The sequence below is a fragment of the Gambusia affinis genome, linkage group LG07 (genome assembly GCF_019740435.1).
Source record: "Gambusia affinis linkage group LG07, SWU_Gaff_1.0, whole genome shotgun sequence".
NCBI classification, from domain to species: Eukaryota; Metazoa; Chordata; class Actinopteri; order Cyprinodontiformes; family Poeciliidae; genus Gambusia; species Gambusia affinis.
Genome location: NC_057874.1, coordinates 15,221,094 through 15,243,704, shown reverse-complemented (window position 1 = coordinate 15,243,704; position 22,611 = coordinate 15,221,094). Strand labels below are relative to the sequence as shown.

At 38.8% G+C, this 22,611-nt stretch overlaps 3 protein-coding genes across 4 annotated transcripts; 1 reads left to right on the top strand and 2 right to left on the bottom strand.

The window, feature by feature from the left end:
- Positions 1 to 616: 616 nt before the first annotated feature.
- Positions 617 to 11,432, bottom strand: LOC122833644 (dnaJ homolog subfamily C member 16-like). The gene is made up of 15 exons (XM_044121370.1): positions 10,992 to 11,432; positions 10,773 to 10,839; positions 10,498 to 10,643; positions 10,022 to 10,197; positions 8,646 to 8,830; positions 8,285 to 8,389; positions 7,309 to 7,467; positions 7,076 to 7,206; positions 5,278 to 5,455; positions 4,895 to 5,077; positions 4,664 to 4,740; positions 4,349 to 4,429; positions 4,142 to 4,237; positions 2,314 to 2,484; positions 617 to 2,229 (listed from the first exon to the last, which is right to left on the bottom strand). Exons 1-15 carry the CDS (start codon positions 11,180 to 11,182, stop codon positions 1,749 to 1,751), a joined length of 2,427 nt encoding a protein of 808 aa, XP_043977305.1. The 5' UTR covers positions 11,183 to 11,432; the 3' UTR covers positions 617 to 1,748.
- Positions 11,433 to 11,964: 532 nt separating this feature from the next.
- b3galt6 (UDP-Gal:betaGal beta 1,3-galactosyltransferase polypeptide 6) lies at positions 11,965 to 17,095 on the top strand. Of its 2 annotated transcripts, none has more exons than XM_044121368.1 (3): positions 11,965 to 12,038; positions 12,322 to 12,600; positions 13,614 to 17,095. In XM_044121368.1, exon 3 carries the CDS (start codon positions 13,618 to 13,620, stop codon positions 14,635 to 14,637), a length of 1,020 nt encoding a protein of 339 aa, XP_043977303.1. In that variant the 5' UTR covers positions 11,965 to 12,038; positions 12,322 to 12,600; positions 13,614 to 13,617; the 3' UTR covers positions 14,638 to 17,095. The 2 variants fall into 2 exon arrangements, with proteins under 2 accessions (XP_043977303.1, XP_043977304.1); XM_044121369.1 differs by having other exon boundaries at positions 11,970 to 12,038; positions 12,479 to 12,600.
- Positions 17,096 to 18,745: 1,650 nt separating this feature from the next.
- On the bottom strand, positions 18,746 to 22,082 carry si:ch211-160o17.6 (protein FAM107B). The gene is made up of 5 exons (XM_044122236.1): positions 22,004 to 22,082; positions 21,232 to 21,265; positions 20,869 to 21,025; positions 18,959 to 19,103; positions 18,746 to 18,849 (listed from the first exon to the last, which is right to left on the bottom strand). Exons 1-5 carry the CDS (start codon positions 22,025 to 22,027, stop codon positions 18,751 to 18,753), a joined length of 459 nt encoding a protein of 152 aa, XP_043978171.1. The 5' UTR covers positions 22,028 to 22,082; the 3' UTR covers positions 18,746 to 18,750.
- Positions 22,083 to 22,611: the final 529 nt, after the last annotated feature.

Below are 22,611 nucleotides of genomic sequence, written 5' to 3'. Positions count from 1 at the left end.
ATTAATCATCAGGAAAAGTGAAACATTTAAGCAGTGGGGGAAAAAAATTATCCAGCAGCGTTTTTTGAGTCTACCTACTTGAAGCTTACACATTTGAGGTTAAAAGTTAAAATTCAAACAAAGACAGAACAATAGGTTCTGACTGCTTCTCCCAAATGTGACAAAAAAATATTTTCAGTTTTTAAATGAACATTTCCGAATATCCCTATTAGATGTTTCAAATCTCTTGAAGCAGTTTCAAAGTTTAAATTTCCATCAGCTAAAAAATTAAGGGAGTCGGGGGGAGTTGTGATTAAACTGAAAAGTATATCTGGTAGATTTAAAGAAGCATTTGGCAAACAGGTTTCCTCTGACTGGATGTAATAACTACTTAGCATTGAGGCAGCCGTTGACTGGGATCTGTAAGATACATGACTTTTAAGGAGGGTTTGATTGCTGAAAAACCATTAAAGGCTTTATCACTGATCAAGTAATGGCTTAAGTAATTTTCAACATGTGCTAAATAAAAAGTTTTTGGGAGTTTGAAGTCTGCCAGGGGTATGAATAATTCTGAGCCCAACTCTATTCCTGCAGGCCCCATGCTGAAAATCAATCTCTAAAGCAAAGTCATTTAAAAAAAAAAAAAAAAAAAGCTTCGAAGCTTGAGGTGCATTTCAGAGGCTTGGTGCATGTTTAAATAATTTAAGTAATGCAAAAAATGCCACACACTGAATGACTTCATCTAATAAATAAGAGACAGCAGAGGATCAAACTCCTGGGGTCAGATGAAGAAAACATGTGTACACACAAAATGTGTGTACACATGTACCGTATCTGCCTTTTCTCTACAGATAAAGTGGTATTTATGAAAAAAATGAAACTCTCTTTACCATAGACATTTCTGCAGCTTGTATGGCAGAAAAAGAGAAAAGAAATGACAAGACTGAATTGTACCCACAATCTGCTTCTCTGTTGTTGTTGTTTTTTGACATATTTTCTTGAGTTTCAGCATTTAGATGGCTTCTTGATGCAATAATAAATATTTAGATAGGCGCATACATTTTTCTTGCTGCTGGATCTGATTTTAGCCCAACAAATGCATCCCTCGCATATAGGTCCTGGATTGAATGTTTTGGGCATTAAATATCCAAGCCTGGCTCTATAACCCAACATGCAGGCTGAATGTACATCTCCTGTATATAAGGAATAGTGTTTGTGTAAACAGAAGATCTTTCTTGCCTCTGGAAGCTTTTTCATTATCCTCCAAGGGCTTTTCTCAGAACTCTTTTACTTTTTTTTTTGTTGTTGTTGTTATTTAGTTCTTTTTTGCTTCTTCTTTGCTCTTGCGTTTATGTTCAAGTGCATTCGAGTGTGATGAAAGCAGTGTTTGTATTTGGGCCTGATTGAGCCGGGTGTGTCTGCACCAAATCCTTTCGACAGATGTTACTGGAGGATTTTCATCCCATGTAATTATGACAGAGATTTATAAATAAAACTTATGGTACACAATGGCATAACAAAACACATATAAACAAATAAATTTCCAATTTCAGACAGGGCTAGACACAGCTAACATCTCCTGCACTGTGATTCATCCAGACTGTGAATATGACGAAGCAATATGGACAAGGTGTTGCTGCTCACCAACAGATCAGTGCCGCGCTACACAGAACTTAAACAGTTATTTGAAAACAACATGGTTGCTCTGCAGGTTTCTTTGGAGGACAAAAAAAACAAAACAGAAGGTGCAGCTGTTCTTTTCTCTGACCTCAGCTCTCTGCGGAGAAGGCGCTGGAGGCATCGTTCAGCGTAGGCCACGATGAGACGTACAACCTGGGCAGGGTGCCCTCCATGAGCCGCTCCATCCACAACCCCAGCCTGTCCAGCTTGTGGTGGACCTCTATGCTCGTGGGCCTGCTCGAGCCTCTCTTGGGGACGGCTCCATCTTCCCTGGAGTGAGAGCGGGAGCGGGAGTGGGAGCTGGACCTGGACCTGGACCGTGATTTCCTCTTGGAGTCGGAGGAGTCAGACGATGAGTCGTTGGGGTCGTCCCCGGTGAAGACGGGTCTGAAGAGACAAAAATATTTCTTGTGGCCGTTGAGGGCCAGGACGTGGCCCGTGTAGTCTGAGGACTCCTCGTCGTCCGAGTGGCTTTCGCTCGACCAGGCAGGACAGGCAGAGCGAAGGAGCGAAGGCATCCAGTGGTGGTGCTTATCCGCGTTGAGGAAGGAGAAGTGGAGGGTCTGAGTGCTGAAGTAAGACAGCAATTTTAGGATGAACAACAGGAATTTTGGACCATTTCTTAACACAGCTGATGCATCTTATTAGACTCACCCAGAGAAAGAGAAAACCTCCTTTGCAAACTTCCTGAGCAGAGCATTCTTGGAGGCGTTGGTGAGCACCAGCACAACGTTGATGTGACCCGGTCTCAGTTTTACCAGGTTACTGATGTAGGTGACGTCTGTTAGCTCTGTCACTTCCACAAAGTCCTTCCTTGGAGGACGGCTGCGAAACAACAAGAGGAGAGGAGAGTTAACCGGAGAACAACAGCGAAAATGATGCCCTGAACTCAATACTTTAGGAATATTTGGTGCCTCTGTTGAAAGGGACACAGGTGTGCTATATGTAGGAATGTGTACAAAAATAATTCCACTTTTTCTTACTAAAGTAAAAATTCACCCCAAACATTTTTAGAAACATTTAACAACTAATTTGAGCACACTTAATAAGAGGAGAAACAATAACAAAATTATTGTGTGAAGCAATAATTGTTGACAATGATTGATGAGACATTTTTAGTCGGCTCCACCCGATTCAATTTTTAATCTGGAATTTCATGGAGTTTATGACACCAAGTACTTTGACAGGCCCACAGCATCACAGATCCTCCACCACTCAAGCTTTTGGTTCATGAAAAACAAAACTCAAAGCTCGAAGCACAAAGTTCCAATTAAAAGTCCCAGTGGAGTTTTGCAACACGTTTGTGTCTGTGACTGCAGCACTAAAAGCAAAGGTTTCTAGCATGTAACTCAAACACACTACTTGGTTTGTATAGCGCATCTAATGGTTGTCAAGGAAACCTGGTGACTCCATGATGCCTCTCTTTGCTGGAGTAGAGCTTTGGATTTAATTTTTTTTTACATTTTTCCTACCGTTCTGCTCATTGTGTGTCTGAATGTTAAATATGAATTCTGTGTCACAACATATTTTTCTACTGTTAAAACCAAAAATCACTGACTAGTTAGAAAGTTCATAGAAACTCTAATCAATTTTTTAATTAAAAGTATGAATCCAAGTAGAAATCATAAATTTATGAAAGTCCATAGATTTTATTTTAGTCATGGTGAACATTTTGTACATCTGGACTAATTCAGACAATTTTTATAGCAAATTTTTAAACTTTATTTGTATTTGCCAAATAAGAAATAACTGTAAATTTGTCTTTCAAAGTTAAGTATTTTGCTTATAAACATTTCAAAATTAGCACTTTCCAAGCTCAGCTTAACCAGGATTTGAAGTTGTCTAAAGTTCAGAAAGAAGTGAAATGATCAGTTTTTCCCTTTTTTGAATGTACATTTACTCAATTAATAGAAAAAAAGTGATGTGGTAAATCAAAGATAAATAATGCAACTAAAATGCCTGCTAATACAAAAAACTGAATTTATTAAGAATCACTACTTTTTTTCCTTGAAATCGAAGAAAGAAGTCTTTCAAATTAAATATTTCTCAATTTTATTTTTTCCAAACTTATCAAAACCTGGAAAATGGTTAAAAAAATAAAATTTCAATAGTGTGTATAAAACCTAGCCTCAATATAGTGGCAATAGTGTTTTGTGAAGATCTGCTAAATCAGAATTCCAGCTGAGAGTGATAGGAATCATCTTGTGAGGTCTTTCGTGCATTGATCGGACTTCAGAGAGATAAAATTACAGTGATATCAGAGCTAATATCAGCAGTCGTGGAAATTAAACCAAAAACATGCTGATGTAAAACTGACCAGCTGCAAATAATTGAGCCATTTGTATGCAGGCATGCTCTATAGGGGCTAGTCTGAGACTAGAAGTTACTAATCCCAGTACATCATAACAGATATTCACACGAGATATGCAAGATATCTCATGCATTGGGTCCATCTTGTGCTCATTTCAACTTACTGCATTACCTCGAGGTATTTGCTCTGCTTGATGCATCGTCCTCTGTTTGAGTTGCGTTTTGCTCCTTTGCCTTCGGTTTCTGAGGTTTGCTCTCGCTTGGCTCACTGTGAACAACAGCAAACGAGAGAATGAGAGGTGAAAGCTCTTCTAGCCACGAACGAGGAGGTTCGATTTCTGCACACTCCTTCAACTGATTGGATTTGATCAAGACTCACCTGAAAGCCTGAATTATTACAGTACCAAAAAGAATGAAGAGAGCTGAGAAGATCAAGGACAGGATAGGCATCATCTCTCGCCTAGAAGTAGGGAAAAATATAAATATGATTTTTTTAAATTCCTAGACAGGTGTAATTGCCAATTCAGTCACTGGTTGTTGTAGAACTTTCAAAGAGGAGCACTGCAGCTTTAACAGGACAGACTAAATAAGGACCAACGCAGTTCTTAAAGCAGCATCCGATCTTGTTTCAACAAACACCGTTCATCTCTTTTTGCATCACATTCTGCAGCTTCCTGAGGGAGTACCGTCTTACCAGTTTGAGTAGAGAAGGCCATCATATATTTGAAGGATGTAATCATACGCAGCATTCATCCAGTGAATAATAAAAATCTGGAGAAAAGATCAAAAACACATACAAAAAAAAGAAAAAACCGCCGCAGCCATTAAAAATTAAACATCACAGCAAGGCAAAAAAAAAAAGAAAAAAAAAAGAAACAGCTTTCTGTCTCCAAACTGCGCTCGGGTCTCATTGCCTGCCACTTACCGGAGCCATCTCGTTGTTGAGTTCCGGTAAGGTTGTGTCTGAGCTCAGGTAGGTGGGGTCTTTCTGCAGCAGCTCCAGCTGCTTGTGGAGCCGGTACTTGTCCTCCTGGCTGCCGTTCCAGCCGCTGCTCACGGAGCGGAACAGCACCCTGCCCGCCTGACTCCGCCTCTCCAGAATCACCACCTGTCAGTGTTATTGGAGAGCACCTTTAAACCGAGAGCGGAGCAGCACGTTGCGCGTCGCATGTCTGTAATCTGAAACAACGAATCCTAGACGACTTCGACGTTTTGTGTGCCGTCAATGGGGGTGGGGGAGTGCAGGGAGAAAAAATAAAAAAGTTCATCTTGTCCTTGGTGTTTGCTGATTCTTGTGCGTGAACCGACCTGAGGGAAGGCGGCAGCCTGGTTGGGTAGTAGCGCCTGACAGAGAGGCTGCTGCTGACGTTGGTAGACGTATGCGAAGCGTAGGATGTCTTTTTTGTTAGCAGTGGCAAAGTCCACAAAAGCCTTGTTGCCTGGGAGGAAGGCTTCATCCTCACCAGTGATGAGCAGCACACAATACCTGAAAAAAACAAAAAAAAACACATGGTACAAGTTTAAACTAGAGTTGGGTTATGAAACAGTATCTCTGACAGAGATCCACAGAATGAAGCCAAAGGAAGAGAAATACAGGAAGAATATCTGCTAGAAACTAGGGGTTGAACCAATTAGTCGACTAGTCGACTAGTCGACTCTAGGACGTCTCGCGAGTTTTTACATTTCATGTCGACTAGTCGCAGTCATGTGATTGCCGGTGGTGACAGCCTGTGCTGATCTGACAGTACAGTATACGTCACAAGACACAAGAAAAATAAGTTAATACATTAGTTTAAATTATATGTAGATGGATGCATATTTGTGGTTTTACAGTGTTTTTAAAAGGAGATGGAGTTGCAGCTGCAGTCAACTACAAAACACGAGCCGTCTAAAACTCGCCCCCTTCCCGCTAAGGATGTCACTTAGCCGGCTCGCGAATGTCTTTGTCACGACGATCTAACTAATACATTATGATGTTATGTTGCTGATTAAATAAAGATCTGTGGTAATGCCATCTAAAATATGTGCGTTTCCTTTTGAATGTTGGTTTCCCAGCAACTTATTATTTATCATAAACTATCCCGATGTTTTGTTGTTCCACTTGTTGCTGTTCTGTGTAAATGCCGTATTTTTCCGTGAAAACGGGTAATAAAGCCTGTACGTTACTCCAAAGCTTGGCGACTTGCGTTGCAAAGATGTCACAACGACTAGTCAACTCGACATCGACTCGACTTTTATCACGTTGACGTTGACTAGAAAATATCTTAAATCGTTCAATCTGCTGAGTCAGCAGAGCTTCCTGCCGCGCATCGGGCGGAGGAGAAGCAGGTGGTTTCGTTGAATTCAGCTGTAACCAAACGGGATCCGTTCATAACAAGTTTGGCTTGTGATGTTCCAAAAGCACCATGTAGTCAGTGTGATAATTTGACTCCTATAGTAACTATCCAGAGATCATCAGCATCAGCCGGTGTTTAGAAAAAAAAAGTCAGACCCGACTTTGTGCAACAAACTTTTCCCCGCTGCTCACGAAGAATGATCTGTTTATTGCTCTTTTAATTCTCCATAATAGACTTAGTAAAAGCAGGAGAAGGGGAGTGTGCGTGTGTGTGTGTGTGTGTGTGTGTGTGCGCGTGTGCGTGTGTGTGTGTAGGGGGGGGGGGGGTCAATATTTGCCGTGAAAATAGCTAATAAAGCCTCCAAGTAGTTGTGAAGGGTTTTTACGCTTACGTCACTATGACGTCACCGCGACTAGTCGACATCGACTCGACTATTATCATGATGTAGTCGACCTTAAAAAATATGTAGTCGTTCAACCCCTACTAGAAACCACAATTATACATTATAGTAGAGGGTCACTTTCTGGCAGGAAAACTATTCTAAGACATCTAAAATAAACTGGACATCTGTGAAAAGGCTTGAAAACTGATGGACACAATAATGATTTTTAAAATTATTTTAGAGTTTTCCTTTCTGTCTCACCCAAACATAATTTGTATGTAGAGAAGAAGTGTAGAAGGGGCAGAAAATGTTTTGATAGTAAAAAGGAGTTTAATCAAGCCATCTACAAAATATACTATGACAACAACAATCTGCTAATTTTTCTTACTTTCTCCGTCGGTGGAACTGCTTAACGGGACACAGCTCATCAAAAAGCTGCTGGTTGACAAGCCGTGGCACCTGTAGGAACTTGTTGTTCGTAACAAACTCGTCCATGAGCTGCTTCTTCATCCCCCTGGCCTGGAAGAGACAAACGTCAAGAGGAGTTCAAAATTTCAATCAAAGAAAGAAAAACATTTTTAATAGGGAAGAGCCCTGGACTTCAGAGAACACAAGTTGTACCTGGATGATGTCGACAGGCTTCTCTGTGTCCTCCTTAAACAGCAGCATGGTGGGAGCGTAGGTGTTGATGTTGAACTGCCGCAGCAGCTTAGTGTTGGGCGTCGCACCTTGATCCACGTAGCCAAAGCGAATGTAGTCTCTAAAGGCAAAAGCTGTCAACTGAAGGATGATAAGGTGGAACAGAAAGGAATGATGTTAGAAAACATGAATAGGCAAAACTCTCTGCTTCTTATAAAAATATTTCAGGATTTTTCAGCTTCAGTCCAACACTTTGGCCAAATGTTTTGCACCACTAAATAAAAATGACCACAGTGTTGTGGTCACGTTTCCATTTTTTCTTTAAGCCATTTCTTTAGGTATCAGTAATATTAAACTTTTTAAGACCATTTACCACTGTGATTTAAATTCAGGACTTACTTTTCATGAATGACAAATAAACAATTAAACTCATCTTAATAGCTTACTAAGTTCTGTTTAGCATGACAACTTAATCTAATTTAATGTAACTTTGTCAACTTAATATAAACAGCACTGCTTTCTCAAAAGTTAATGAAAATTGGGATTGCTGCAGCACACAGGATGCTGTAAAGACACCAAGAGCGTAAATAGTAATAAATCTGTTAAATCATTTTTAACAAAGGAACAATTAGCTAACATCAGGAGCAAAGTTATTCACGCTATATACTGATATACAGTACAGACCAAAAGTTTGGACCCACCTTCTAATTGAATTCAATTAGTGCAAGCCTGATTCAAGCGAACTGAACATCAGAGTTGACACCATGACCTATAAGATTTCATCTTTTTCTGCATCATATTTATATTTTCAGGATCTCCATTGTCAGTTTTGATACTTTAATATTATATTAAGGTATAATATTAAATATTAGAAGGTGGGTCCAAACTTTTGGTCTGTACTGTATATGTAGGTTAATAATGCACCTTCACATGGCTAAAGTCGACCTGATGCTTTTACCTTATAAAGAAGAGGCACAACAGGAACTTGGTCAAACAGCAGCAGACTGGGTTTATTTTCCACATGCCACCGGTCAAGAAAAGCCTGATAGTTGTTGTCATTGATCTGTAAGAAAACATCATAGAAGTTAGTAAAAGAAAGACAAGTGTTGGGAACAGGAAAACAACAGGCAATAGAAATTAGGTGTGTTTGACCCTCTGCCGTGTATTTACACCTCAGTTTGCTAAATACTAATTAAAAGGACAATGCCACCGTATCCCTAGTGTGACTATTTGCATGAAAAATGAATCAACTGCAGAAGCAGTTGTCAGGCTGTAACTTCAGAGAAACCTTTATAAAGGTGAAATGAAAATGCAGTTACCCTCTCCACCAGGTTATGAGGCAGCAGATCCTCCACAAAATGTCGCAGGTGCTCCCGCACCACATGCTGGTGGAAGAAGGTCATCCTACCGTTCACCAGCCCAATGATGGAGGGAGCCCGATAAGCTCCCAGCTGGTTGGCCAGACGACGCTCAGAACCCACATCCACGATGCCGATACCCACGCCTGATTCAACGTTGAGATAAACATTGATACAATGAGGTAAAAAATAAATAAACAAACATGGTCAATGCATAAAATTGTAGAAATTTGACATATGTGAACGTGAACTGCTCATCCAAGTATGACCCCACAAAAATTCGACGGTCAAATCCATGTAATACATTCACAGAGGAAGCTTCAGGAATATGTTTATTTTATCAAGGCTAATCACGATCACCACTAGTCGAGCTTCCAATTTACTCACACATAGAAACCTGTGAAAAAGTACTTGTCCCCTTTCAGGTTTCCTTTATTTTAGATATTCTAATACGCATAAATAAATAGGCCTTGTTTCCTTATCAACAAAGCCTCATAAAGTAATATTTTTAAGGTTGGTGCAAAAATCAGTTTCCACTTATTTATTGGATAGAGGAATTTGAAACCAAAACAACTTTGCAGGCTTTGATATGTTTAACATACGCTGCTTTATAGCAATTAAAACAATTTTAATAGAGTATTAAAGGCACATTCCAATTACTCTGTTGGCAGAATGTGTAATCAGTGATCTAAACCAGTTTATGCACTAAACGTAGAGCAGGGGTGTCGAACTCACTTTCCTTTTGGGGCATATCGGAAAATCTGACTGTTCTTAAAGGGTCTGTTGTGTGAGAATTTATTGATAAAACCAATTTAAAATATTTGTTTGTGTCGGCAGTCAATAAGTCTTTCTTAAAGTTAAATAATATTGAACATCTTTTCACACCAATCAGTCCATACAGGATTTTGTGATTGTTTGTGTTTTGGGGGTTTTTTGCAATCAAAATCACAGATCTTGTGGTGGTAATTTAGAAATATTTGTAAGGAATTTTTATGATATTTGCGCTAATATATGATGTTAAATGTGACTTTTTCTTAATCGCCGCATCGATCACAAACTATGACTAAGGCTGAGGTAGCAGTCACTTAAACTCAATGTTTCTGGCCAATTTTGAGAAAAATCTGCAGCAAAAATTCCCCCAAAAAATGTGGGGATCTCTTGAGTTTGTGTGAATTTTGCAGGTTTGTGAAAAACTGGAGGGATTTACTGATGCATTTTGGAGTGTATAGGGCCACTTAAAAAGCTGCGGCGGGCCAGATTTGGCACCCAGGCCTTGAGTTTGACACATGTGGAGTAGAGTATTGTTACATTTTTTTTTTAAATACTCAAAGCCATACCCAAAGCTTCCAGCTCTAGCACCGTCTCCTTCCACACTGGCTCGATGTGGATGCAGGCAAAGCACCATTCAGAAGTCACTTTGATCAGGTACGGCCTCTTGTAGCTGTCTGGGAGAATGTCGTTGTTAAACTGAGCATGGTGCAGCATATACTTGCTGTCTGCAAAGTCTCTGGACCTGGAACCAGACAGAAGTGTTTTTGTTAGGGTTTGCCAACAAGAAGCTCTGCAAAATCAAGAATCTGCACATGCATGCGCATTATAAGGAGTTTGCAGGAGTGTACTAACTTTGATCTTTACACATGCTCCCTCCCATCTTATCTTAGTAAAGTAAGAGCCCATTTTTTTGGAATAATAATTTTTAGGTTGATAAGTTTATATATTTTTAGATAGTTTTTTGGTTATTTGGGGGTTAGATTCTACTCTGTAGCTGCACCCATCTCCTTTGCATTATTAACAACAACAAAAACTACAATACCTGGGAAAATGGAAAAAAGAATCATCAAAGTAGAAGCTGTGGTCAAAGTGGCGGAACCCATGATGTTGTGACTGTCCGAAAGGCTGATTTTCATCCATCTGCCCATAGCGGTCAAAGTTGGACCGTCGCTCCTCATTTGACAGGATCTGTGAGTAAAAACAGAAGTGAAAGGAGAGTGTTTTTATACTCATGGTATTCTTAACGATATAGTGGAGCTGAAAAGAAGATATGACAACAAGCAGTTGTGTAGCCTGTATAATATTTCTTCAACACACCTCGTATGATTTGGAAATCTTAATAAACATATCTGCAGCATTGGGGTCCTTGTTCTTGTCTGGGTGCCTAAAGAAAAGACATCATAAACTATAGCATATATTTAGTCAAATGAAACATATTCAGTGGTAAATGATCAGTAATTATTGACACCGGTTTTTGTAGAACATGACAGACCCACAATTCAAACTAATGGCCTCTCACATACTTGTGTTACTCACCATTCTCTAGCCAGGTTTTTATATGCCCGCTTAATTTCTACCTGACTGGCTCTCCTGCTGACCCCCAGGACTTTATACGGGTCAAACTCATTAGTCGGTTGCACCACATGTGAAGTAATAATTAGTAGAAAGATGGCGAGAGTGACAGGACATGTCCGAGCAATCCAACCGGTGCTCCGATCCGTCATCATCTTATGCTGCTGCTACAGTCTGACGTTACGGCAGTTAGCTATCATAAAACGGAGAATAAACCTTACATGTTCGGATCAGTGAAAGTTTCAAACGTCAAGTGGAATTACATATAATATAAGACTGCTTTACTACGACAAGGCCATCGTTTTCCTTACATATGATGGACATTAGCAAACCGATAGCGTCATGAAAGCCAAAGCGACCTACGAAACGCAAAACATCCCGTTTGACCTTTCAAAATACACTTCTCTGATAGCCTCAAATTACCGAATGAACAGATAAAAATACATAAATCATACAATTGAACAAAACATGCATTTTTCGATGAAACGTGTATTTTCCGATGTTCGCGTTTTGACAGCAAGCAAAACGAGAACATCGGAGTGAAAGAAAAATGAAGGTAAACAATATTGAAATTTTGAAACTCCCCTAACATTGTCCATATTTTACAAACACTACCTAATTTCACCAGTACAGTATTCTGTTTTCTCAACATACTTGTAATGTGTTTTTTTAAGGTTGGATTAGTTTTATTATAATTATTAGTTATATTTATATTTACCCATTGTTATTTCCCTAAATCAAGGATCACTCTGAGGAAGTAACAAGTTCAACCTGGGACTCAAAAATCATATATCTCAAGCAACAATTTCAAACAGTAAGAAAATGATTTAACATTGTATGAAGATACATTGTTTCAACAGTCAAAATCCAGCTGTGGGCTTTAATTTTGGAATGTATATACATAACATCCGGTCTGCCTCCGAAAGTAAAATCTGGATCTTAGTGCGCATGTGCCAGTCTGCAACTGTCGTTCTTATTCTACGTTTACTCCCTGGCTTCTCTTGTCTTCAGGTACACCATGAAAGAAAAAACAAATAACACACGCGTGTATAAGTACAACAAAAAGATTCATACTTATTTTCAACACTTAGTTATGTGGTCCTTTTTTTTTCAACTATAAATGTTATGATTCGTACTTGTATATTTGTCTGATTTTTTTCCAAGCAAAATCAAAAGTTAAATTTATTGAAATGCATTCTACCATGTATATTGTATACACTGTAAAATGTTTCTGTGTTTTTAATTTCACTCACTCACGGCGGGGGGCGCTTCACTTCCGCTTCCTCTTCCACAGAGCCACCCAGAACTGATTCAGATCAAGACTGAAGATGGTCACATCATATCACAAAATGTCCCTTCTAACCTATTTATAGTAACCCTTGTGATTGAGCCTGATCCATCCCCTGGTCAGACCAACATGAACAGGCTGTGTGTGTCTGCTGTCCTCGTAGAGTGCTCACAAAGTGCGCAGATGGTTTTATCCGGGTAGGCAACGCTAGCCGTGCACAGCTGCTTTCCGTGGCTCGACCTGCCTGCATCATTCAAGGGACGGTGCTCCTTTAACCCAGAAAAGGTAAATAAGTAAGCCTCTATAGGATATCTGGCGACCCAATTAATGTGTCATCGGGGTGCCCTGTTAAGCTGATATGTAGGCTGTTTCCTAGCATCATGCTAATCTGCACCGTTATTGAAGTCAAAAGAACAAAGTCATCCTTAAGTGCATTTAATATTATGGGTTTTATCACAGTTTCCCACACGGTCTGGACAAATGTGAGCTGAGATTTTGGCGTTTTCAGGTTCATCCACCCATTCATAGGTCTACCAAATTAACTGATACATATGTTCACTATTTTTCCCGTATATTTACTAATTTATCCAACAATTAATCGTCGACTTTTTTATTCACTCATCCCTCTAATTATTCACCCCTGCATTTATCCATTTTTTTATTTAATCATTCATCTGTACATTAATTCGACTGTCATCCATTGTTGTATCATCCATATATCTATTTACATGTTTATCCATCCAGCCATTTGTGCATCTTTGCATCCGAATGGTTGTCCTTGTCTTCTGTCCATCTGTCCATACCTTTATTGAGCTTTCCACCCCTTGATGATGTCATTTCTCCATATGTTTATCCATCTTTGCCGCCAAACATTTATGTCCATTTATTCATCCATCTGTCCAGCAGTCTGCTGTTTTTGCTGATTCCTTATCGAAAGGTTATTTATTGCAAACTATTGTATTTAACCTTGACAAATGAACAGAGAACAGGCAGATAAAATCAATTCAACATAAGTAAGGAATTTGACATGAATTAATGCATATTGACCTTTTACCTCTGAGTATTAGTTTGAGTCTGTCATATGTGTGTGAACAAATAAATACTTCAAGTCTGATATACCTGGATTTTCATTAGCCAGGTGCAGCCCTTTGCAAACATTGTCTTTCTATCTTTGTTCTTATCAGTAACATTAGCAATAATCTGTTTGCAAAATGTTATGAGGAAAATTACATAATCAAACAGGTTTATAGAATTAAAGAAACACTGACAAATATTTGTTTTCCTCTTCCCACATTCAGCACCATGAATCTCTTCCGTCTGATATGTCGCCATAAAACAGCCCTGGTCATTGGTACTGTATGCAGTTTTGCCGTTGTCCTTGTCTTCTTGGCCAAATGTACATCCGAAACTCTAAAGCAGGGTCACCTGGATCCTCCGGGCTTTGCTCCTCACACCAAGTCTTTGCAGTTCCGTCCAGACCACCAGAATCCCGTGTCCTCTTTGAAAGACTTGTCAGCATTTCTCGTGGTCCTAATCACAACAGGACCCAAGTACACAGAACGCAGGAGCATTATCCGCAGCACCTGGCTTGCCAAACGTGACTCTGATGTTCTGGCCATGTTCGTGGTTGGAACTCAGGGCCTTTCCAGCGAAGACCTTCAGAATCTGAACACGGAGCAAGGACGGCACAAAGACTTGCTCTTACTACCTGATCTTCGGGATTCTTATGAGAACCTGACACTAAAGCTGCTCCACATGTACTCCTGGCTGGACCAGAATGTGGACTTTAAGTTTGTCTTCAAAGCGGACGACGACACATTTGCTCGCTTGGACCTCCTTAAAGAGGAGCTGAAGGGGAAGGAGCCAAGCAAGTTGTACTGGGGTTTCTTTTCAGGGAGAGGCCGTGTGAAATCAGCTGGAAAGTGGCGCGAAAGTACTTGGGACCTCTGTGATTATTACCTGCCCTACGCCCTGGGCGGGGGGTACATTCTCTCATCAGACCTGGTACGCTACGTGCATCTTAACGCGGGCTACCTCAAGATATGGCAGAGCGAGGACGTGTCACTGGGCGCCTGGCTGGCACCGGTGGATGTTCGGCGGACGCACGACCCGCGCTTCGACACGGAGTACAAGTCGCGAGGTTGCAACAACAAATACCTGGTGACGCACAAGCAGAGTTTGGAGGACATGTTGGAGAAACACCAGACTCTGCAGCGAGACGGGAGGCTCTGCAAAGAGGAGGTCAAGCTGCGGTTGTCCTACATTTATGACTGGAGTGTTCCACCCTCGCAGTGCTGCCAAAGAAAAGATGGGATTCCATAGTTTCTGTCCTTTGCCTAATAATATATATTTTAATACAAAGTGAGGAATGTTCACGTTTCCCATTGGATCGCGATCTGTGTGGACGCTTTTAGAATTGTGCAACAGGTACTAGATGTCAGAAGACAAATCATACTCCCGTTGAAAACTTCATTCTAAACTTAAAAAAAAAACATATTCTTACATTTGTGAAAACACAAATGGATCCAGTGTAAAACTGATAGCACCAGTTGTTTGCGTTTCCTCCTTCACATGCACTGTTACCTGTAAACCGGAGCTATCTCTCCAGCTCTTAGCTGGACAAGAGGAAAGAACAGCTTTAATCAAGAGCTGGCTCTTTAGACCTTAAACTGTCTAAGTATAAAAACTGTAAAAACATTGAGCTTCAGCGTTATTTAAAAGTCAAGTAAGCAATAGAATAAAACAAGCTCCTCGCCTCGAGGCTTTCTTTATTTCCTTTTTTCGAAAGCCATATTTGGTATTATGTGCTTTGCAGCACCACCTGGTATGTAATAAACCACCTTAAAGGTGCCACCTGCATATTATTTAGTGTCGCTGCATACTTCTGAGTAACTTCTGAATGTCAACAGATGCTCAATAGGAACTACTCAGTGTTCAAAAAGTGTAGTGCCGCCAGGTGTTAGTTAAACACCTGATGTTGCTTATCAAACTTCTATTGGTGTAGAATTAGTAACGCTGCTCTTAGATTTTTTTATTTTATTTGAGTTTTGTTTATTTAGTGGGTAGTAGTCACTAAGTAACTGCCAGGTGGGGCTCTTAACATTATCTAGTGGTCGCCAAGTGGAACTGCAAATTGATTATAAATGCCAAAACTGCTTTCTATAATAACACATCATGGAGCTGAGATGAGACAACATGCTGCATAGAGCTGTGCACACAGACGGAGCGGAGTAGTAAGAAAAACATTTAATTGCAATCGATATAATAGCACTCTTCAGTAATAATGCAATTTCATGTTTTCCTGGTAATCCACAGCACAGTACTGTCCTATTTTGCAGGTTTACTAAGAAGCACTATGGTGGAACATTTTCTCTCATTTAAACTGGGTGGGCTCGAAAACCAATGGTAATATTCACTATAGTTTGGAAGTATTTAAACATCTCCAGATCCCTCAAGATGTTTAGTCAGAGCTTTGACAGATATGGTTCCTGTGTGTTTTTTGTGGATGTGTGATTAGGAAAAAAAAAACTTTCAACCAAGCCGAAGGTTGGTTTGAAACTCTCACTTTAGTCTAGGCTTGGTTCTCAAGTCTATTGATTTAGTCTTTGCATATGTTAATGTGGTGTGAAGACACTAATACATAAATTCTCTCTGATTTGTTTTTAGAAACAGACTGGTGTTTTAAACCGAGCTGTTACCTTTTCTGTGTAGTCTCGTACGTTGTCAACCTCAAGTTGTTCGACATAAGTATTTTCCCAATTTAATTTCTCACTACCTGAATCAAAGGCCAATGTCAATCCTGTTGCTTTTTTAGTCGTTTACTGCTTGACCCTCGCTGTGATCTCCAGTTTACAACCTCAGTAACTTAAATCCGTATGTGCTTCATCTGCTGAAACTTCTTCGTGGGCAATACTTAAAGTGTCGTCGTACATGGGAACCTGGACATTACTCTCCCATATTGTTTATTTCCCTTCTTTTTATATTCTGTGAAAATAATTTTTTTGTGATGTGTTTATTTATTATTAACTTATTCTGCAGCAAACGCAGCAGTACAGTTTGGACTTAAGTGCAGTGGGTGTTAGTTCGGAATATGTTGGACTGAATGAACAGAAATAGTGGATGAGAAATGTTCTTTTTTTTAAAAACAACTTGTTTATGAACAACTCCACACGAGGTTTTGTTTTAATGGTGCAAAAGAAAATGTTTGACTTGTATCTTATAGAAAAGGCCTTCCTCCTCCTTATAGTAAAACTAATGTGAGAATGATATTATAAACGCTAATGGTAGAAGAGGTGTTTTTTTTTTGTACTGTCGGGGTCAGTGTATTTATTGTGCTAATCTTGAATGTTTGTTAGCAGCACACCTGGCACTTTTTTTTACTTGTTTTTTTTCCTTCTAATTACTTTTATGTTTCTTTGTTGATAATTGTCGTTTCTGATGTGACTCTTCACCATAAACTCTCCTTTTTAATGTCTGTAATGTCTTAAATCTTTGGGAAGTTTATGAAACAGATTTGGAAGATGGGCTGTAACATCGTCTAGCGACCGGATTTATTGGTTTGATTTTCAGTTTAGAAAATTGTTTTATGTTTCATCCTCAGAAATGTCAGGAAAAAAAAAAGAGATCAAAAAGATCAACTTTCAAGCTTATTTTTAATGGCTCAAGTTATGTTTTTGTAAATGTTGCAGTTCCCCTGTCCTCTGCGTTTATTCGTCACTTCTTATGTTTTTCTGATTGCTATCACATGTCTAAATGTTTTATTAAAAAAAACTCAAATGTATTCTTGTCATTTCAAATTTACTTTGGTAATTTTGTAAAGAGTTAAATCTTAATCACGTGCAGTCCTGTGGATGAAAGTGTCTGCCCTCTAACAGATTTTATTTTGCCAGGATTAGAAGTTACAGATGATGAGCGTCATTTGAATATTAGACCAGGTAAATATAAATTACATTTTCAAATGATTTAATTTAATTAGCAGAAAAATAAAATATCCAATCTAACCATCAAATTTGTAGAAAAGCAGTTTAAAAGTGGCAATGAGTCTTTTATGTCACTCTGGAGAAATATGTGCCAAGTCTTTTTCACAGAATCCTTGTAATTTAATATTTGAAGTATTTCATGAAAGGTGTATTGATGGTATTAACCACAGCACAGCAATTGGATTTTGCTGCATCTTCTTTTTAGTCAGCAATATTTTTCTGCTTGGCACTCCCACATGGATGCCATTTATTTTGAATCACAAACACTGACCTTAACCGAGGCAGATGAAGCATGTTAATGTTGTTTTGTCTTCTTCCTGAATGAGTCATCTTTGACCACTCCCCAGCCCACAGTCGCATATATTCCCTGTTTGTTGCTTTTGGAGATAACTCAGCAGTTCTGTCACTCTGCCCCTGTTGATATACTGTCACTCTCCTCTTGTAGCTCAGCAAGGTTTTAGTGCTTCATTTGCGCTGTTGCAATGAGACAGTGCTAAGTAGTGATGGGAACTTTGGCTTTTTTCAGAGAGCCAGCTCCTGTTGCTGCCAAACGGCTCAGAATTTATTTTAATCTGCAGCGTCAAATTTTTGATTTAGTTGGATGTTTTACATGTTAACAAATCTTGTAGCATTTAGCGTTCTTATGAGAAGCCTAACACTTTGCCAAATTTTTACATTTTGGCAAGGACAATTTACTCTGGCCAGGAGTGTGAACAAGTCTGTTAATCTAACAAAATTATGTGAAACGGTTATGCACTTTGAGGATTTCCTGGTTTCAGCCATCTCCTCTCCATTAATATTCCTCAAGAAAACAAAACTTGTCATGGCTATATGGTTAAGTTGCCTTTGTAAAGTAAGACATTTATGGGTTTTTTATGGATTTCCATCAAACAATGTTATAACAGCATGTTTTAGTCTATCAGCGGTTTATGTGACGAGTTGTAATTCTTTATTACACTTCCTAGTGTTACATTTAATTCATTCTACTTTACTTGTTGTCTTATCTCAAACCCACCCAAAATCTGTTATCTTAATTTTCCCCCTCAAATATAGAAAAATTCACCCACAAAGCATATGTGCTTAGGGCACCACAATGCCTAGCAACGGTCCTGTAGCTCAGCATACTTTCTGCTGTCAGACAGGTTCAGTCTGTTCACAATCAGCCCTGGCAGAGTAACTCAACTCAAACACAGCAGTTTCCTTTTATAGTAAAAGAGCTGAATTGCCCCTTTGAGTTAAAAATGACACAGTCATGACTACAATCTACAGCCTACAGGAAACTTTTCCTAGTACTTGTGTAGATTCATATTAATTTGATCACTGCTTTGGCAATAACAGGTTGGATGTTTGCAATTCTCTATTGAAACATGTTGTTTCAAATAAATAATGACGCTCCTTTTAGATGATAGAAACAAACCACACTGTCACAGTTGGAGTGTTTATTTCCCTATTTGCATTAGGAAGAATGTGGAACGTGCTTCAGGGATTGTCTCACGCGAACAAACTCTGGCACGTTTTTTAGGCCTTCCCTCCACTTTTTCTCCTCCAGCTCCAACTGCAAAACAGAAAACGTTTTTTTTTGTGTGTGTGTTTTTTAAGATTTCACAATCCCAGAGAAAATGGATCATTGAACAGTTGTTATTTTCCCCCCTCGGTGTGCTTACATGTTGCATTCTCTGCTGTCTCCTTCGCAGTTTCACCTCTAAGTCGGAGCGAGGCTGGAGAGACAGTTCCCTTTTCTTGAGCTGCTCTCTGTTTTTGCTTTCGAGCACACGTTGCAGCTCCGGCTTCGTTCGCGGCAGCATGCCCCTGGAGATGCACCAGATTATTACCAGAGGGCTTGGTCTCTGGAATGAGTCACAAATGCTGCTGAGCGTGTAACACATAAATCAGTGCGGGCACAATGTACAGTACACTCCTTAATTATAGGAACTCAGGGTGAAGATGTGAAAAGACTTGAAATAAATGACTCTTATGGAGACTTGTTGACTCCTAACCTATATATGGCAGAGTTTGACATGACTCATATAAGCTTTTGCCCATGGCAGCAGTGGCAACTGTTTGGGGGAGAACACCTGTACCATTTCAAAAGTAGAACGTATTTATCTGTTAGTTGTTCTTTGAACAGGTTTGCTACTGCTTTCATACATGTGCATCCAAGGGGAGTTGGTGCCCTTCTTTATTGCCCCCAGCTGGCTATTAAATATAGGTAGTTAGAGGGTTTTTGATCACACAGATTCCCCAAATGTGGGGAAATGCATGTTGTTTTGTGGCTTCTTTTCTTTTAGGTAAATTGGCTGGACAACTTCCACAACTTCAAAAACTAGAACAGCTTCTGTGGTTGGTTATGTCATGGAAGCAGCCATAGGAGAAAGTAGAGGTTTAGCAGGTGGTATAAAGAAGGGCAGTCTGACTTTGACGCTGAGAAAACAACTTGTTTTCTGGTTCAGAGGTGTAAACGGTGTCAATACAGAAAACAACAAATTCTCATAGTCATTTTTTGAAAAGGCTATTGATATAGGAGTTAGGGAGTGAGGGGCAAAGAAGTCAATGAGACAACAACTGAGAGTGAGAGGCCTGAGAACAACACTGGCAGTCAGAAAATCATTTTGTTTTCTCTCATAAAGACATCTCTGCTATTCTTAAAATGTTCTGTCATCTTTTCCAATTTGAACATTGGAAAATGTTCACATTGGAGAAATAGACCACTCTTTCACAATATATTTGTAGGTACAGGCATTAAAAATCAATTGCTGATATAAAGTTCTATGTTACTGATCACCAAACAAAACAAAATGTCTTTTCTTTGAATTCATTTGCCAAAAATGGCGAGTGAATCACTAGGAATGCCAAACATTGCGACAGCAATTATTTTACAAAAACACACAAACAAAAATAATAGTATAGAATATTAGGTGCATTTTTCTGCATTTTTTTAAATGGAAGGTTTTCAAAAATGCAGCAAACGATTACTTCATCCTAAGACACCTTTACCATTGGTTCCAAAAAATTTAAAAGGTGATAGAAGTGCTCAAGTATTAGAAATCCACGCTATTAGAGATTGAACCCATAAAGCTAGTGGACAGTCTTTTTCAACATAAGCAGTACTATTTCATTTTAGAAAAGAAAAACACCTGTTTTAGGGATAATCAGAGATATTCAGATGAGAGTTGGACCTTTGAGTCGACCTATACCACCTGGACACAGCGCTTATCTATGTCCACAGCTCCAAGACAGCTGGACAGGGAAAGCCTAAGAGGATTCAATGTTCAATGACTCAAACAAGGAGACAGAGAAAATACAGGACTACCACTGCAATTTGATTTATAATATAAAGACAATACAGACAATAATGCACCTCCTTCTGAAATGATCTAGTTGAAAAGGCACATCAATCTCCTAAAACATTGAACCTGTATTTAATAGCACCAAAAAAAGAAAAAAACCAAAGATTCCAGGGAGTCATTGGAAGTCTAAATATCATCTGTTCCCATGTTTTCAGCTCCCTTGTATATGTTTTTGTGATAATGCTGAAATGACCTGGTTGTTGTCAGACAGAAAGCCGTTTCCTCACCGTCTGTGGCAGAATAGGAGCTCCTGATGAAGAGCTCGCCGTTGGACAGAGGCCAGGATGGGATTTATCAGCTTTTGTGGTTTGATGAGGTCATCTTCCTCCTGTTGTTGATTTTCAATCACCTGGTGAGGCGGCCTGATCCAACACTGTGCTCTGTCTGATAGGGATAAATGCAACGTCAGTGTGCGTCAGTGTCTGTGTACACCAATATTGTACTTATTGGTGTAGACCAGAGCTATCTCTCGGCAAGACAGAGAATGTACTCCATAAATCATGTCATTTATATTATAATGTTGAATTGTAAAATATGAAAAAGCTTATGCTTTTTCAATTTATAGATCAAATGTAAACAGTGAATCTTACTTGTTTTGGTTCTGAGACCATTTTTTTGTGCTACCTTAAAAAAAAAAGAAAAAGAAAAAGGTCAGTTAGAAACTGTTAGGCTCAAATCACATAAATCCACAAAGACAACTATTCCCTCAATCAAGCATGTAAACCATTGAGTTAGGTATATGTTTTAAATAAAATTGGTAATTAAATTTCTGTTTGATCACAGCAACACAGGAAAAAAAAATAACTAAGCATGGTTCTTCTAAACACTAAAGAAATCCAATTTTTATTAAGTTTATCAACAATTATTGGATTGCTCAGCATTTTAGAAACAGTTTGTATTATTTTTATTAATCTTATCCATGTCAGAACAATAAAATATGAATTAAAACCTTTTATTCTAAAATTTGTATTATGCAAATGAGCAAAGAAAAATTGCTGCGATTTTTAAATCATTATGTAATGAAATTGGATATAAAAAACTTCAGCATAGAATTGGCTGACTAAATAAATGGTCTAATTGTTGAGTGTCCACAAAATTTTTGTTAATCAACAATTTAATAGATTTTTGTTGTTCAAGATTTTCAAAAAATGTATAGTAGAAAAAAAGAATTATAGGATGGTCATTTGATACTATATTTCTGTAGTATCTACACAAATGTCATAGAAAGTTTAACCCAGAAACAGTTATTAGAATAGCTTAACATTGTTTTCCTTTTTACATTTTTATTTCTTGAGGAAATCTTTTTGCTTCCTAATTATATCCTCAAATAGCAGCGCATTGATCATAATAAGACAATCTTACCTGCATGTTTTGGTAGAGACGCATTGCTTTGGATAAGGTACTCCGCAGAAACGGATGATGCAGGAGAAGCTTTCTCTGCTGTTTGCATGCTGTGAGCTGCAGTAGCTGTGAGGTGGATCAGAGCAGCTGTGCCACTCTGTCAAATCTTGTTAAGTGTCTTGTGACCCTTTGTTCTACCCCTATTATCATTAGAGGACAAACTTCTGTTGTTTTTGTGCTGCAGCAGGAGCACCATACGCACAGATTAGGATAATGAAACATGATGTCGGGATAACACCAACGTTTATACACAAATGAGCATCTGCTTTGTAGACATATTTATTAAAGGCTATAAGTACTCACACTATCACATTAAAGTTTACCTTGTTGTTAAATTGTACTTTTTTCTTTACGGTACTGAGATAAAACCTTAGAATTAATAAGTATAAATAACACATGGATGAAAAAGAAAGCTCATTGAACACTGAAGATACTTTTAAGGCTACAAATAGACATACCTATAGTAAAACATTACTTACAAAACGACACAAAAATGATGCTTTAATGTAAAAAACAACAACAAATACATTAAAATCTGACTTATATGCAGTACCATACAATGGCAATCA